At 49.3% G+C, this 17,216-nt stretch overlaps 1 protein-coding gene across 1 annotated transcript in view; it reads right to left on the reverse strand.

Moving 5' to 3' along the window:
* Positions 1-1,456: 1,456 nt before the first annotated feature.
* USH1C (USH1 protein network component harmonin) overlaps positions 1,457-17,216 on the reverse strand; it is a 52,525-nt gene continuing 36,765 nt past the window's right edge. The window contains exons 16-21 of the mRNA XM_061201508.1: positions 9,526-9,567; positions 8,939-8,992; positions 8,505-8,604; positions 5,593-5,699; positions 4,178-4,233; positions 1,457-1,814 (exon numbers count right to left, since the gene is read on the reverse strand). Of these exons, the coding sequence (XP_061057491.1) occupies positions 1,802-1,814; positions 4,178-4,233; positions 5,593-5,699; positions 8,505-8,604; positions 8,939-8,992; positions 9,526-9,567 (372 nt within the window). The 3' untranslated portion in view covers positions 1,457-1,801. The remainder of the gene's footprint in view (positions 1,815-4,177; positions 4,234-5,592; positions 5,700-8,504; positions 8,605-8,938; positions 8,993-9,525; positions 9,568-17,216) is intronic.

Here is a 17,216-nt window from a genome sequence, read left to right on the forward strand (position 1 = left end):
GGCTGGGGTAAGGGTGGGCTAAATGAGGAAGGCCAAAAGGGGCGTGGGAGCTTTCCAGTTGGAAGGAGGTGCGAGGAGGTAATGGGGACTTGTTTGGAAGTGGTGTCTGCAGAGCAAGACCACGGTCCTTATTTAGACTTGGCCGCTTGAGTGTGGGCCTGTATGTAAGTACACAGCCTACTTCTTGGTGCACTGGTGAAAACCTGGTGTATAAATGGAGGTAAGTGTGGGCATGCCTGCCACTGTGATTCTTTTTTTTTTAAATTTAATTAATTAATTAATTAATTAGGCTGCGTAGGGTCTTCGTTGCTGTGCGCGGGCTTTCTCTAGTTTGGGCGAGTGGGGGCTACTCTTCGTTGCGGTGTATGGGCTTCTCATTGCGGTGGCTTCTCTTGTTGAGGAGCATGGGCTCTAGGCGCATGGGCTTTGTTGCTCCGTGGCACGTGGGATCTTCCTGGACCAGGGCTCGAACCCATGTCCCCTGCATTGGCAGGCGGATTCTTAACCACTGCACCACCAGGGAAGTCCTGCCATTGTGATTCTGTTGGGGAGGAGGGAAGAAGACCCTTCTCTCTGGTGCTTGGGCAAAGAATGACCTCTTCACTCAGGCAAGCAGAGACCTGAAAGGGAGGGAGGGAAGGAGAGTTGGGGATGAGAGAGACAGAGGTGTTGAGACAGGCCCACAGCCACTACCTAATGTTTACCTGCTCGAAGGAAACATTGCCGAAGCGCTCCCCCCTCATGCCCTGTACAGAGTCAAAATCTATTTTTAGCTAAAAATAGTACATTAAAAATTCAAATTGGTGAATATATTTAATTTTAAGCTCTCTGTATAGCCAGTGTGCCCTTGAGAAGACAGTCATTTAATGATGTGGGTGCTCTGGGGCTTGAGCAAAGGACAGATCCTGGAGAAGTTTTTTTTTCCCTGCAGTGTATTTATTTACTTACTTTTAATTTTATATTGGAGTATAGTTGATTAAAAATGTTGTGTTAGTTTCAGGTGCACAGAAAAGTGATTCAGTTATACATATACATGTATCTGTTCTTTTTAAAATTCTTTTCCCATTTAGGTTGTTACATAATATTGAGCAGAGTTCCCTGTGCTATACAGTAGGTCCTTGTTGGTTATCCACTTTATTTATGTATTCATGTATGTATGTATGTATGTATTTATTTATTTTTGGTTATCCATTTTAAATATAGCAGTGTGTACATGCCAATCCCAAACTCCCTGACTATCCCTTCCCCCCACCCTTCCCCCCGGTAACCATAAGGAGAAGTTTTATTAGGAAGAGTGAGCCAGGTGGTTTGGAGAGAAGCATCACCTTTTCCATTGGAGCTGGAGAATCAAATCAAATTCCTTTGCTGATCCAGCCCCCTGGTGGGAGAGGGTTGGGGGGGAGGGTGTTGAGGTTTGCTTGCTCCCCTACTTGGGAGAAATAACTTGGCTCAGTCAATGGGTGATCCGATCTGTATTTGAGGCAATTAGCCAATTGATTACAGACATTTATTGGGTATCCACTGGGTGTAGGCTGGGTTCCCCCATAACCCTGCAAAAGGGGCCTCTTCAGAACGGCTAGCTGCTCCCTCCCTCCATGCTGGCCTTCAGAGGGGTGGCCCGAAGTGTTCCTATGCAGCCCTACTTCAGGGCCAGAGGGAGTCTGCAATCCCTGGGTGTTGGCTGTGGGTTTCCAGGTGCCTGCAGGCTGCGGTGGCTCAGCTGGTTCCAGGCATGGTGTCCAGGAGGGTGGGTCCAGAGCTCACTGGCTTCTACGGGTGGGTTTGGTTTCTCCTCTGAACTTCAGAAGAAGGTCCTGTGGAGAAGAGGAACAAAGCAGGAGGGTGCAGGTCTTGTGGGTGCGCACTCAGCCGAGGGCAAGGCCGATGAAAGGGAGCACACCCTGCCCCTTGGAGGCACAAGGCCTTGCCGACCTCTGGATGCCCCTCTTGGTGGAGGCCCCAAGCAGTCACACCCCAGCCACGGCACACAGGAGGCCAGGGAGAGCGCAGAAGGGACACCTGGGATGAGGTAGGAGGGGACCAGAAGGCAAAGGCACTGAGGTCCCTCACAGAGCAGATGACAAGTGATAGAAAACAAAGGGCCACTGAGCCCATCCCAGAAGCCACGGCCACAGTTGAGGCCAACTGTTTTGGGAGCATGAGGCCCTAATAGTTTGAGAAACTTGCAACAGAAAAGTCAACAAGTCCAGGCTTGGGTCTGCCCCAGATGCTGCCAGCTATGGGCTTTAGGCCACACCAAACACCAGTTTCACGGCCACCTACCAGCTCTGTCCATGGGCACAGCCCTGTCACAGGGCAGGAAATACATCCCAAAGCTGGGCTCCACAGTGTCCCACAGATAGAGTCCAGAGTCAAGGAAGAGAGAAGGCACAGAGGACAGTTTGGTCTGAGCAGGGCTCAGCCACAGCAGGTCACAACAGGACATGGACAACTCCGATAGGCCAATCCTGGTTCTCTGGACCAGCTTTAATTGCCTCTTAATTGCCCTGGCTCTGGCCAAGCATGGCGGCTTTGTGGAGGTCCCAGAGGGTGGGGCTGACAGGGAAGGGGAAACCCAGGCTGCGCTTCCTATGGGTTCTCCCAGCCCATTGTGCCTGGTTTGAGGCACTGCCTGTGCCCAACCGAGAATGGCGCTCACTGCTCTATCCTGCTCATTGGGGTGCTATGTGGGACCCAGGGCAGATCCCAAGGGCTGTGGTGAGTCAGGACACCCAGGTCCCAAGCATGCCGCACACTGGGCTCTGCTTGGCTTCCCTGAGCGGGAGGGCCTTTGAGTCCAACAGAATTCCAGCGTCACCAACAGCAGGCCCAGGTGGCACTTCAGGGATGGCGAATCCCCAGACACCAGTCCCAAGAACCTGCCGACAGCATGGGCAGCAGACAGCCACGATGTGTAGCGTGGACAGACGAGGCCCTGCAGCCCGCCTGCCTATTCACCGCAGGGGCTGCCAGGCTCCAGCTGCAGGAGGAACCCGAGTCTAAGTATGGGAGCATTGTCTCCAAGGAGCTTTCGGACCGGCTGGGGGCTTTCGGCTGCAGAGGGGGAAGAGAAGAGCTACATACACAGAGTGGAGCAGGAAACACGAAACAGGGCTTGGTTATTCCAGGCAGAGCTCCACCGGACCTCCTCCTTCACTTGGCTCCTGCCTCAGGTCCTGCCTAGGCCCTGGGTTCCAGAATTAGTTGCTACAAGACCTTGATTTCTCTAAGATGTACACAGGACTCAGCCTCTGCTGGGAGGGGGCGTGGGTAGGCACCGTCATGACAGGCAAGCACAGGGGTGGGGAGGTGATGTGATGAAGTGAGGGTGGGGGGACAGTAAGAGGCACACACAGAGGCACAGAGAGAGACAGGGGCAGAGACAGAAAGAGAGAGAGAAAATGGATGCAGGGTGGCAAAGATGGAGAAGCAGGGACACAGAGCCAGGGGTGGAGAGAGGCAAGAAAAAGAGAGGTAAGAGAAGAGGGAGAGAGATGAAGGGAAGAAGGATGCAGGGGAGAGGGATGGATGGGAGAGAGATTGACAGGAAGGAAGGGGGAGCAGGAGGGAGGGGAAGGACACAGAGAGAGAGAGAGAGAATGAGACAGAGAGACCCACACAGATACAGAGATAAGAATGAAACAGACATAGGGAGAGACAGACCATACAGGGAATTGCAGAGAAAGACAGAGACTGGGCCAAGGAAAGCCTGCAGGATGGGGCCAAAGCCTATGGTCCTGGCTGCATGAGGGAAAGCAGCTACGTAGCAGGAAGACCCTCCAGAGAGCAAAAGACACAGAAGTCTTTAAACTAGCTGGTGATGGGGCAGGAGACGAAGTTCTGAGTGGGGAATCAGAAATCTGAGGCTTTGTCCCAACTTCACTGTTTACTTGGCCTGATACCTTGAATCTCTCTGGGCTTCAGTTTTGCACATGGAAAGAAGAATCCGGACAAGACCGACTTGGAGGCGGCTCTGGCAATGCTTGAGGACAGTGACTTAGTTCTAGGCTTGCTCTAGCCTGGGAGCTTTCCAGGATCAATTACTACTAGACTTTGTGCGCTTGGGCCATTCCGTTAGGCTGGATGAGGACTGGGGCTGGGCTGGGAGAAAGTGGCCAAGATCCCGGAGGAGGAGGAGGGAGAGGAGGTAGGGGGCCAGGCACCCGCACACACTTACAGCTCATCGTCATACTCCTTGGGGGGACAGACGGCAATGACAAGGTCGATCCAGTCCTGTGGGGAGAAGCCATGTGACTCTGAGGCACGCTCAGCGGTCAGTGGCATGTCTGCCCCTGATACTCCATTCCCATGCCAGGGCACCATGGCCCAGGATCAGCCGGCTGGGGCCTTCTTCCCATGGTGGGGTGGGCCCAGGTGGGGCTGGAGGTCCTCCTGGTGGGGAAGGGCCTCACTGTGCAATCCCATGGTCTGGGGGAAGCTTCCAGACTCTGAGGTTTCAGAACCATAGAAGCCAGGGTTGCCAGGTCCTTGAATGACACCAAGTTCCCAAATGCTGATCTGCAGACCCTGGCCGGGCATCAACCTCAGAATCACTTGCGGAATTCCTTAAAATTCTAGATTCATGGACTTGGTGCCTGGAAATCTGAGGTTAGGTCCTGGGAAACAGTATTTTTAACAAAGTCCCTAGGTCATTCTGATGCACAGCCAATTGGGGAATTTCAGGCCTAGCTTTCTGCTCCTAACATTTGAATCCCCTCAATGGCATCACTGCCATCCTTAGCTTGTCCATCATTGTCCATCCTTGGCTTGGGTGTATCCAATAAAAATTTTGTGAAATATCACTAGGCCCCCCTACCATGCAATAGCTCCTAATATTGAACTGAAATCTCTCCTCAGGACCTCCCTCCATCCAATCCAGTTCTGCCCTCAAGATCACAGAAAACTTTCGCTCCCTCTACCCTAATGCAGCACTTGAGATAGTTAAAGACAGTCATCATGTTACCCGTGAGTCTTCTCTTCTCCACATCCCTTCATGTGGGTCCCAGGCCCATCTGGTCAGCATCCTCGGCACTGAACTTAATACCTCAGGCTCGGCTGCCTGCATACAGTTGCACAGGTTGTGCATTGCACAACATGAGCGAGCACCATTCACACTGTAGTCTGTAGGAGAGCACCCCCTCGGATTGTGCAGTGCACAGCCTGGGAGACCTTATGTGGTGGCCCTGACCCAGGTGGGTGTCTAATGAGCCAGAGCAAACTACCACCAGTCCCTCCTCCATTCTGGGCCCGCTACTTCTGTTAATGCTTTCAAGCACTCTCTTGATTCCTGTTTGGTGTGTACTTAGAGAAGACCTTAAGTTTTTTTCTTGGGTGGGTTGCCACATCTGGTCTTCTGGAGTCTATTTGTGCCACTTGTTTTTTGGATTCAAGGTTGGAAACTGACTTTCTGAATTCTATCTTGTCAGATTAAGACCACTGGCTGGATAGGGTATGTGAGTGTCACCCAGGAGTTACCTGGACCTTGGATATCGGTCCTGGGATGGGGCACCCTGACTGTAAGGCCTGGTTGCAGAGGCCAGGGTTTGAGGCAGGCAGGCAAGGGAGGGAAAAAGGGAGGGGGATTGTTCTTACCCCCTGATTCCAGGCCTTCTGCAGGGCAGCCTCAGCCTCAGCCAGGGTGTAGTCCGTCACGATCTTGCCATTGATGGCCATGACCTCATCCCCTTTCACAATGCCACCTGCAGGAAGATAAGGCTGACTGACCAACTGGGCTGTATATGGAAAACGGGGAGTGACTGTAGGGCTGCAGAAGGGGCCTGACTTGGATTCTGAAAGCTCATATGGGCTCAGAAAGCACAAGGGGAAACAATCGACCAGGTTGCTCAAAGGGCACTTCCTTCCCACCTCATCCACACACCCTCACCCCAGCTCAGTAGAATCGGGACACCAGTGATGAATTATTGCCACCCCAGCTTTTGTATGGGCCTCTGATTGCAGAGGGAAGCAAACCTGCATTTCCAGGGAGGTTACCAGAAACACAAGCTAGTTCTATGAGCCGTCCCTCTCTGTGCTCTAGCCATGCTGGTCGGCTTTAGGTCCCTGAGCAGACTGAGCTCTTTCCTGCCTCAGAGCTTTCACATGCTGTTCCATCTGGTGCGCTTGCCCTCGCTCTCTTTCCCTCTTCTTCCAAGTCTGAGATAAAACTCTGAGAGGTCTTCTCTGACTGCCCACTCAATCTCAAGTAGAACTTTCCTATTACTCTATTAAAGTATCCTGGTCTTTTTCTGCACAGCATTTTTCACAATTTGTAACCATATATCTATTTATTGACTGGTGGTCCCTCCTACCAGACTGTCAGCTCCATAAGGGCAGGGATTGTCTTTTTAATTCACCACTATATCTCCAGCACTTAACAAAATACCTAGCACAAAATAGGAATTCAATAGATGTTTCTTGAATAAATGAGTGATGTTGGAGGTGTTCCTGGATAAGCGGACCTGTGATCTAATAAGTAGTTTGAGAAAAGCTGACGTTATAAGCTTAAACAGAGCTACTCACTGCAGGACTTGTCAGAACCTTGAATATGTTAATATGCCTTGTGGCTCTCCGAGAAGTAGATCTAACACACATCTTCAACTTCAGAACCCTTTCTTATTTTTTTTTTTTTGAGCAATTTCTCCCAGTTCTGGTGTCCACAGAACATTCTGTGCTATGCTGAAAGAGTTTACTCAGGAGCCTTGCAGGCATGAAGGTCCACAGGATTATGATGTGTGTTGCTGAAGATGGTGGCTATGGTGGCTTAAAACACATGTGCTCCTGAGGAACTTTCACCAGCTGCTTGTATGTCCAAAGTAGTGTGGAACCAAACTGTAGACAGCAGTTTCCTCTGGACAGTGGGCCTGGGGAGAGGTAGCTTCCACATTTTCACTTTGTACAAACCCAAGATGCAGCCTCAGGGCCAATAAGGCAGTGGTTGGGCTGGGGCTTTGTAAGGTGGGGAGGGCCCAGGAAGCCATCCATCCATCCTGGTCCTCTTTCCCTGCTAGACATGGCAGACAGGTGGGGCCAGCATCAACCCTTCCCTCAGCTGGCACAGGAAATGAGGACAGAGGTAGAGCGCATTGGCCAGGTGGGCAGCGGTGGGCCATGGAAGCTGCCTAGCTGAGCAGGCCCCCCTTCTATAGCGGAAATGAAGGCTCAAGTGCGGCTGTGAGGGGCCGAGGTCACCAAGGCCCCGGGTGGCAGAGCTGGACTCGCCCTAGCAACCCACAGAAGCCTGGCTGCCAGTGTGCCCAGGTGACTGCCATCACTCCACCTCCTGCCTCAGGCCCACACCCACCCTCCATTCTACCACCTTGGCTTGTGGGAGAGACTCCAGCCTAGCGCTGCAGAGAAGGGATCTGACTCTGGGATTCCCTGCTCTGGCCTGCAAAGGTGAGGGGCTCCTCCTTCAAGGGCACCTATTCCTCCACAAAGGACTCAGGAGTACTGAAAAGCTGCCCAGACTTGGAAGAAGAATCACTAACGGTGGAGTTTCAGACATTGTCAGGTGAATGGGTTGATCGTTTGAGGCACAAGTCTGTGCTGGGTCCACAAAGGCTTCACTCATCAGCAGGGGTGTTTTTGTTGGTAAGAGGATCAAGGCAAAGCAAGAAGATCATGCCACAGGAGAGACACAGGGTGGGAGGGGGCCCCTGCCCCGCTGGGAGGGGGCAGGGCTGCAGAAGGTCCCAAGCAGGGGTGGCACTTGTGCTGGGCAGTAAAGCGAATGACCAAACTGCTTGGGTTCAAGTCCTGCCTCCATCCCTTACTGGCTGTGGGTCCTGAACAAGTATTATACTTAACCTTTCTGTGCCTCAGTTTCCTAAGATGTGAAATGAGAGTGATAACGGTATCTATTGTAAGAATTAAATGAGTTAATACACATGATTACTCAGACACAGGTTATGTGCAGGTACTTAGAATAACACCCGGCACGAGGTTAGTTCTTGACAGATGTTGGCTCTTATCATTATGAAAAGGACGGGTAACGTTTTGATGGTTTCTCTCTTGCCTTTACTTGTGCTGTCCTCTCTGCCTGGAAAGCTCTTTCCCTCCTTTGCAAGGCTAGCATCAACTTATCTTTAAAGGCTCAGCTCAGTATCACCCTTGTAGGGAGCCCTCCCAGCAGCCCTCTTTCCCTTGATAGGTTAGGGGCCTCAGGGTTCCCACAGCGTCCCTCCACCCTCTCAGTCCTCTGCCACCCCACAGCAGACCACACTGTTATCGTCAGCACCTGGCAATTCTGAGGATGTTTTCACCACTAGACGGGGAGCCCCCGGAGGGCAAAGTGGTGTCTGGTTTGCTGTGTGCCTGCAGATCCTGGCACTGTCATATGCCTGCAGGTCACATGTGGGACTGATGCATGAGTGGGCAGATCCAGGTGGGAGGGCATTCCTGAGAATGGTCAGCCCACTCCCAGAAGGCTGCTGTTTGCTTTCCTGGAGGATCCTGTATAACCATCACACCATCCCCAAACCGGGGCATGGCTGGTCCCCACTCACCGTGCCGCTCAGCGGCTCCGCCCTCGTAAACAGCCGAGACGACCACCTTCCCGATCGGGGAGTCCACACCGCCTTCCAGGGCCAGGTCTAAGGCTCCCTCCTGGTGAGAAGAAAACAGGCCTTTGGAGCCAAGGAGACAACAGGTTGTGGGCACCTGGGCACACAGGAGCCTCTTGTCGGGGCCACAGACAGGGCGGGAGAAGCCATGGGGCAATGGCAGTGCCGTCAGGGAGAAAATGGGGCATGGGTGCCAAGTGGGGCCTAGGGGTGTGGTCCTGCAATAGGAAGGGGTGTTCCCAAGGGGAAAGAGGAGAGTGGGGATCTGAGGGGTCCACCAGGAGTCACCTTGAGAGTAGGAGAAACAAGGGACTAAGATGCGAGGGGGCACGGACAAAGAAGCGTGGTCCCCACCTGACCTCCGTGTGCCCGGGTACCTTCTTAATGCGCAGGAGCCGGACATCCTTTCCTACGATCTGCTCCGGGGTGAACTAGAGGGAAAAGACAGTGGGGATGAAGGATGCCTGCCTGAAGGATGCAGGCGGGGGCAGGGGTGGGAGGGAGAGCCAGGCACCTGTGGGACATCGGGCCCCACAGAACACATGGTCAAGGGGACCTTGCACAGCCTCATCCCCATCAGTCCTCAGCTGGAGGTCCCAGGCCGCATGGGGGCCCCATGGACACGCACACACAGAGATCATTTTTCCCTGGGATTATTGTGAGGACTGGGCGAGAGCATGCCTTGTAAACACACAGCACAGTGCCTGGTACGTAGTTAGTGCTCAGCAAGTGTAACTGTTGTTGTAAACCACACACACACACACACACACAGAGTTCACAACGGAATGCTGTTTGAAAGGAGCCTACACAGGCAAGAGCAGCTGGGGCCTCCTTGGGGCTGTTCACATGCTCTGCCTCATCCCCAGGGCCCTCAGAGCCCACAATGCACCAGCACCAAACACACCGTAATCCCCCACCCCCCACTCCTGGGGTTACTCCCCAGGGGAGGAGAGCTATCTCTCACCATGGAGTAGGGGTCAAAGCTTTCCTCGTATTTCCGGAAATCCTGGAAGCAAAGGGAGGGTGTTAGGGCTTCAGAGCAGAGGCCCTTGAGAGTCACTGCAGGAAAGAAGCTTAGGGCGGAGGAAGACGGTGAATGGCTAGGAGGTAGGGGAGAGAGTGGCGGGGTGAGGGGGCAGTTGTGGACTGCATGGGGGATTCGGGGAGGAGGCTGGCAGCCCTGACAGCCAGAGCACCCCTGCCCAGGAGAAGCGGGAAGCTATGGGAAGCATTTGAAGGACCCTGGCCCTGGACCCTGCACTGTTCCAGAGGGCTGGGCATCTGTGGCTGGCAGGGGCACCTGCTGACATCTAGGTGGTCTGGGCAGCCTTGCTGAAGGTCTCATTGCCCACAGCTTCAGGTCTTTTAGGCCCTTTCTCAGTTCCTCCAAGTGCCCACCTGAGGCCAGGTCCAGGCTCTGGGGGTGAAGCCCAGCTTTTCTCCACCCAGTGCTCTGACTCCAAAGAAGGACAATACTGCTCAAGAGACTCCCTGGGGAAACCAGTCACAACATGATGGGCGTGGGGAAGGGACATCAGGCACCCAGAGGAAAAGGAGGGCTGTCTGTGCTTGCCCAGCGCCTGCACCGTTCTTAATGTAATGCTTATCTAGAAGGTAAGGCTCCCCCCAGAACCTAGCCAGGGGAGGAGGAGGGGGACGCTCAGCTCCGGGGACCTGGCTTGGTGGGAGCTGTGGGAACAATATCCCCAACAATATGCCCTTCTCACCAAGTGAGGTGGTGAGAAGGGAGAAGGGGGAGCAGAGTTGGAAAAGCACTGTCTTCCCAGGAGTCACACACAGAGAGCAAGAGCCCGGGGTCCATGGATTGAGGGGCCAGGCATGCTAAGCCTGAGGGCAGCAAAGCCTCAGTTAGTCCCCACGGGAAGGTGGAAGCAAAGGAGAAGCCCTGTGACAGGTGCCCATGCAGCCTTGCTGGACTGAGTGGAGTCACCCCCCAGCATACAGTCACCTGGGCCACACCAAGTGTCCCCTGGGGCCTGTGGTTGGCATCACGGGGAGGTCACATCCTCCTCTATGCCCAGCATGCAGCAACCAAGCTCTGGGCTCAAGACGGGGGCCAGATATCAGCAGACGGATCCCTGGGCATCTGCCTGCCCTGCCTCCTCACTCGCCTTCATCTCCCTGGCTCAACCCCGAAAAGCCTGGGGGTCTCCAGCCTGGCCCAGCTCTGAGGCCACCCCCAGGTCGGTGTGTGGGTGTCAGGGCAGCAGACAGAGGAAGGGATGCAGCAAATCCACGGGCAAGGGGAGTCATTAGGCAGGATGTGGAGTCAATTCTCTTTCACGGAGAGAACCCTGCCTACCCCTGGCTGTTTCTTCTGGAAAAGTGAGCAGGGCTGGCTATGGGCCTCCCTCTCTCCTTCCCTCTGAGAATCTGCTCTCAGCAACAGGCCGGATGGCAAGGACTTGTGTCTTATGTGAATTTAGATTAGGGACCTATAAGCCACTATCGCAGGTCGGCCCTTGAAGAGGGAGTCCAGCCCTTCGTCCAACAGATGGAGACACTGGGACCCGGAGAGGTGACATTCATGCTCAAGTCACCCCGGCAGTGGGCAGTGAGGTGAAGGTCTGACTCCCAGTCTGGGCCCTTGGATTCCTCACCTTCCTGCCTATCTCTCCTCGAGACTTATTTGTGCCTTGAATAACAAAACCCTTAAATGTCTATTTCATCCTGAGAGGCAGGATGGTGTCGGATTTAGGAGCCCAACTATGGAGCCTGGCCTCCTGGGTCAAATTCAAATCCAGGGTCTGACACTAGCTGTGCCATCAAGGGCATGATTCCTAATCTCTCTGCATTGGTTTCTCATCTATAAAATGGGGGTGATAAAAGCACTTACCTCCTAGGTTCTGGTAAAGATTAAAAGAGTTAAAGTACGTAAAGTATTTAGAAACAGTGCTTGTCCAGAAGGGAGTGGCATGATATACTTAAAGTGATGAAAGGGAAGAACCTACAACCAAGATTACTCTACCCGGCAAGGATCTCATTCAGATTCGATGGAGAAATCAAAAGCTTTACAGACAAGCAAAAGCTAAGAGAATTCAGCACCACCAAACCAGCTCTACAACAAATGCTAAAGGAACTTCTCTAAGTGGGAAACACAAGAGAAGAAAAGGACCTACAAAAACAAACCGAAAACAATTAAGAAAATGGTCATAAGAACATACATATCGATAATTACCTTAAACATGAATGGATTAAATGTTCCAACCAAAAGACACAGGCTTGCTGAGTGGATACAAAAACAAGACCCATATATATGCTGTCTACAAGAGACCCACTTCAGACCTAGGGACACATACAGACTGAAAGTGAGGGGATGGAAAAAGTTATTCCATGCACATGGAAATCAAAAGAAAGCTGGAGTAGCAATACTCATATCAGATAAAATAGACTTTAAAATAAAGAATGTTACAAGAGACAAGGAAGGACACTACATAATGATCAAGGGATCAATCCAAGAACAAGATATAACAATTATAAATATATATGCACCCAACATAGGAGCACCTCAATACATAAGGCTACTGCTAACAGCTATAAAAGAGGAAATTGACAGTAACACAATAATAGTGGGGGGCTATAACACCTCACTTACACCAATGGACAGATCATCCAAAATGAAAATAAATAAGGAAACAGAAGCTTTAAATGACAAAACAGACCAGATAGATTTAATTGATATTTATAGGACATTCCATCCCAAAACAGCAGATTACACTTTCTTCTCAAGTGCGCACGGAACATTCTCCAGGATTGATCACATCTTGGGTCACAAATCAAGCCTCAGTAAATTTAAGAAAATTGAAATCATATCAAGCATCTTTTCTGACCACAACGCTCTGCGATTAGAAATGAATTACAGGGAAAAAAACGTAAAAAACACAAACACATGGAGGCTAAACAGTACGTTACTAAATAACCAAGAGATCACTGAAGAAATCAAAGAGGAAATCAAAAAATACCTAGAGACAAATGACAATGAAAACACGATGATCCAAAACCTATGGGATGCAGCAAAAGCAGTTCTAAGAGGGAAGTTTATAGCTATACAAGCCTACCTCAAGAAACAAAAAAAATCTCAAGTAAACAATCTAACCTTACACCTAAAAGAACTAGAGAAAGAAGAACAAACAAAACCCAAAGTTAGCAGAAGGAAAGAAATCATCAAGATCAGAGCAGAAATAAATGAAATAGAAACAAAGAAAACAACAGCAAAGATCAATAAAACTAAAAGCTGGTTCTTTGAGAAGATAAACAAAATTGATAAACCATTAGCCAGACTCATCACGAAAAAGAGGGAGAGGACTCAAATCAATAAAATTAGAAATGAAAAAGGAGAAGTTACAACAGACACCGCAGAAATACAAAGCATCCTAAGAGACTACTACAAGCAACTCTATGCCAACAAAATGGACAACCTGGAAGAAATGGACAAATTCTTAGAAAGGTATAACCTTCCAGGACTGAACCAGGAAGAAATAGAAAATGTGAACAGACCAATCACAAGTAATGAAATTTAAACTGTGAATAAAAATCTTCCAACAAACAAAGTCCAGGACCAGGTGGCTTCACAGGTGAATTCTACCAAACATTTAGAGAAGAGCTGACACCCATCCTTCTCAAACTCTTCCCAAAAACTGCAGAGGAAAGAACACTCCCAAACTCATTCTATGAGGCCACCATCACCCTGACACCAAAACCAGACAAAGATACTAAAAAAAAAGAAAATTACAGACCAGTATCACTGATGAATATAGCTGCAAAAATCCTCAATAAAATACTAGCAAACAGAATCCAACAACACATTAAAAGGATCATACACCATGATCAAGTGGGATTTATCCCAGGAATGCAAGGATTCTTCAATATATGCAAATCAATCAATGTGATACACCATATTGACAAATTGAAGAATAAAAATCATATGATCATCTCAATAGATGCAGAAAAAGCTTTTGACAAAATTCAACACCCAATTATGATAAAAACCCTCCAGAAAGTGGGCATAGAGGGAACCTACCTCAACATAATAAAGGCCATATACGACAAACCCACAGCAAACATCATTCTCAATGGTGAAAAACTGAAAGCATTTCCTCTTCAGATCAGGAACAAGACAAGGATGTCCACTCTCACCACTATTATTCAACATAGTTTTGGAAGTCCTAGCCACGGCAATCAGAGAAGAAAAAGAAATAAAAGGAATACAAATTGGAAAAGAAGTAAAACTGTCACTGTTTGCAGATGACATGATACTATACATAGAGAATCCTAAAAATGCCACCAGAAAACTACTAGAGCTAATCAATGAATTTGGTCAAGTTGCAGGATACAAAATTAATGCACAGAAATCTCTTGCATTCCTATACACTAATGATAAAAAATCTGAAAGAGAAATTAAGGAAACACTCCCATTTACCATTGCAACAAAAAGAATAAAATACCTAGGAATAAACCTACCTAGGGAGACAAAAGACCTGTATGCAGAAAACTAAAAGACACTGATGAAAGAAATTAAAGATGATACCAGCAGATGGAGAGATATACCATGTTCTTGGATTGGAAGAATCAATATTGTGAAAATGACTATACTACCCAAAGCAATCTACAGATTCAATGCAATCCCTATCAAATTACCAATGGCATTTTTACAGAACTAGAACAAAAAATCTTAAAATTTGTATGGAGACACAAAAGACCCCGAATAGCCAAAGCAGTCTTGAGGGAAAAAAACAGAGCTGGAGGAATCAGACTCCCTGACTTCAGACTATACTACAAAGCTACAGTAATCAAGACAATATGGTACTGGCACAAAAACAGAAACATAGATCAATGGAACAAGATAGAAAGCCCAGAGATAAACCCACGCACCTATGGTCAACTAATCTGTGACAAAGGAGGCAAGGATATACAATGGAGAAAAGACAGTCTCTTCAATAAGTGGTGCTGGGAAAACTGGACAGCTACATGTAAAAGAATGAAGTTAGAACACTCCTTAACACCATACACAAAAATAAACTCAAAATGGATTTGAGACCTAAATGTAAGACCAGACACTATAAAACTCTTAGAGGAAAACATAGGAAGAACACTCTTTGACATAAATCACAGCAAGATCTTTTTTGATCCACCTCCTAGAGTAATGGAAATAAGAACAAAAATAAACAAATGGGACCTAATGAAACTTAAAAGCTTTTGCACAGCAAAGGAAACCATAAACAAGACGAAAAGACAACCCTCAGAATGGGAGAAAATATTTGCAAGTGAATCAATGGACAAAGGATTAATCTCCAAAATATATAAACAGCTCATGCAGCTCAATATTAAAGAAACAAACAACCCAATCCAAAAATGGGCAGAAGACCTAAATTGACATTTCTCCAAAGAAGACATACAGATGGCTAAGAAGCACATGAAAAGATGCTCAACATCACTAATTATTAGAGAAATGCAAATCAAAACTACAATCAGGTATCACCTCACACCAGTTAGAATGGGCATCATCAGAAAATCTACAAACAACAAATGCTGGAGAGGATGTGGAGAAAAGGGAACCCTCTTGCACTGTTGGTGGGAATGTAAATTGATACAACCACTATGGAGAACAGTATGGAGGTTCCTTAAAAAACTAAAAATAGAATTACCATATGATCCAGCAATCCCACTACTGGGCATATACCCAGAGAAAACCATAATCCAAAAAGACACATGCATCCCAATGTTCATTGCAGCACTATTTACAATAGCCAGGTCATGGAAGCAATCTAAATGCCCATCGACAGACGAATGGATAAAGAAGTTGTGGTACATATATACAATGGAATATTACTCAGCCATAAAAAGGAACGAAATTGAGTCATTTGTTGAGACGTGGATGGATCTAGAGACTGTCATACAGAGTGAAATAAGTCAGAAAGAGAAAAACAAATATTGTATACTAACGCATGTATGTGGAACCTAGAAAAATGGTACAGATGAACCGGTTTGTAGGGCAGAAGTTGAGACACAGATGTAGAGAACAAATGTATGGACACCAAGGGGGGAAAGCCACGGGAGGGTGGGGATGGTGGTGTGCTGAAGTGGGTGATTGGGATTAACATGTATACACTGATGTGTATAAAATTGATGACTAATAAGAACCTGCTGTATAAAAAAATAAATAAAATAAAATTCAAAAATTAAAAAAAATAAGTAAATAAAATTTAAAAATTAGTTTGAAATTTTAGATTCAAAAATAAACTTAAAAAAAAAAAGAAACAGTGCTTGGCACACCACAGCTAAGTGTCAGCTGTCACCTGTCACTGCTCAGTCCTGCGTTGGGGGGCAGCTTCCTTTGCAGACCCCCCCCATCTCACTGTACAGCTGACACCTCCCCTTTGTTCCCTGCCTGCAGTCAAATCAGCCTGTAGTCAGATATTTGGTTATTGGTGAGGATGCTGGCTGCAAGATCTCCATCTTGGGGTCTCTTTCATCAGCAATGAGACAGCCAATCCAATGGCTGGCTCTGAGGATGTAAGCCCCAGGAGGTGGGAGGATAAGTGGCTGCCTGCCTGAATCCACTCATGGACCAGCAAGGACTTCTGTGGGGCCCTGTGCACAGGAGCGCCCCCTGCAGATGGAGGACCTGGGCCACCACTTCCTCCCTGATGGTGGTTTGGGGCCAAGTGGGGTTTGGTGAAGCTGTGATATGCCTTGAGGAGGCAAGACATGGGGCGGGGCAGGGAAACACCTCAGGCAGCCCCTTTTTCTCTCCTAGAGCTGCAGCAAGCACCTATCTTGGCCTCTGTGACCCTCTGAGGGGTCCCCCTGCTGCTCCTCTATGAACAAACAGCAGCAAAAGAGGCCAGCCCCCAGGGACCCTGCTGCTTTCTCAGCTTGGCCATGGGGTCTCACAAGCCCAGGATCCCCACCTGATATGAGACACACACACACACACACACACACACACCCCAAACCCCTGGCCACGGGTAACAGGACACAGTTTTGGCCTGAGGCTCCTGGAAGATGACGCTTGGGGCCACCTCCAAGCTGACAGGCACTCCCAGAGAGGTCAGAGTGGGAGGGGCAGAGGGTGGTGGGGAGGACCACAGACACACGACGGGTATCATTTTACTTGTCGGAACGCTGTCTGATAAACCACCATCCTCTTCAACATCTCCTGTGGCTGCCAGAAAAAAAAAAAAAGTTCCACGCTGGATGTTACCAATAGGTCTCGTCTGCCCCCTGGTGCCAAACCCTGGGCCTGCCAGCCTGGGGTTGCTTGGCCAACATCCTTCCCCAGGCAGACGCAGCCTGATTTATGTGAGGGGCCCCTCAACGCCCCCAGATGCAGCAGCTACCTAGTCCTAGTCAAGAAGACACCATCCCTTGTCATCAGCCTGAAAACACAATGCAGAGACATCAGCAGGCTGTCACAGGAGCGTGAACTTTGCTTTTTGGAGAGCTAAAGCTCAAAATAAGTATCTGAGCTACTCCACCCTAACAGTTGGATAGGGTTTCCTTGAAAGGGGAATATAAACTGTGGCATGACTCCTCCCACTGTGGGTGGGAGGCCTGTCAGGGGCCAGCACCCTTGCAGGGGGTGCACCTGAGTCCCAGCTTGCTCAGGCGTGGGTGACTGGGGGTGGGCAGACC

Source organism: Eubalaena glacialis, chromosome 10, assembly GCF_028564815.1.
Source record: "Eubalaena glacialis isolate mEubGla1 chromosome 10, mEubGla1.1.hap2.+ XY, whole genome shotgun sequence".
Taxonomy (NCBI): domain Eukaryota; kingdom Metazoa; phylum Chordata; class Mammalia; order Artiodactyla; family Balaenidae; genus Eubalaena; species Eubalaena glacialis.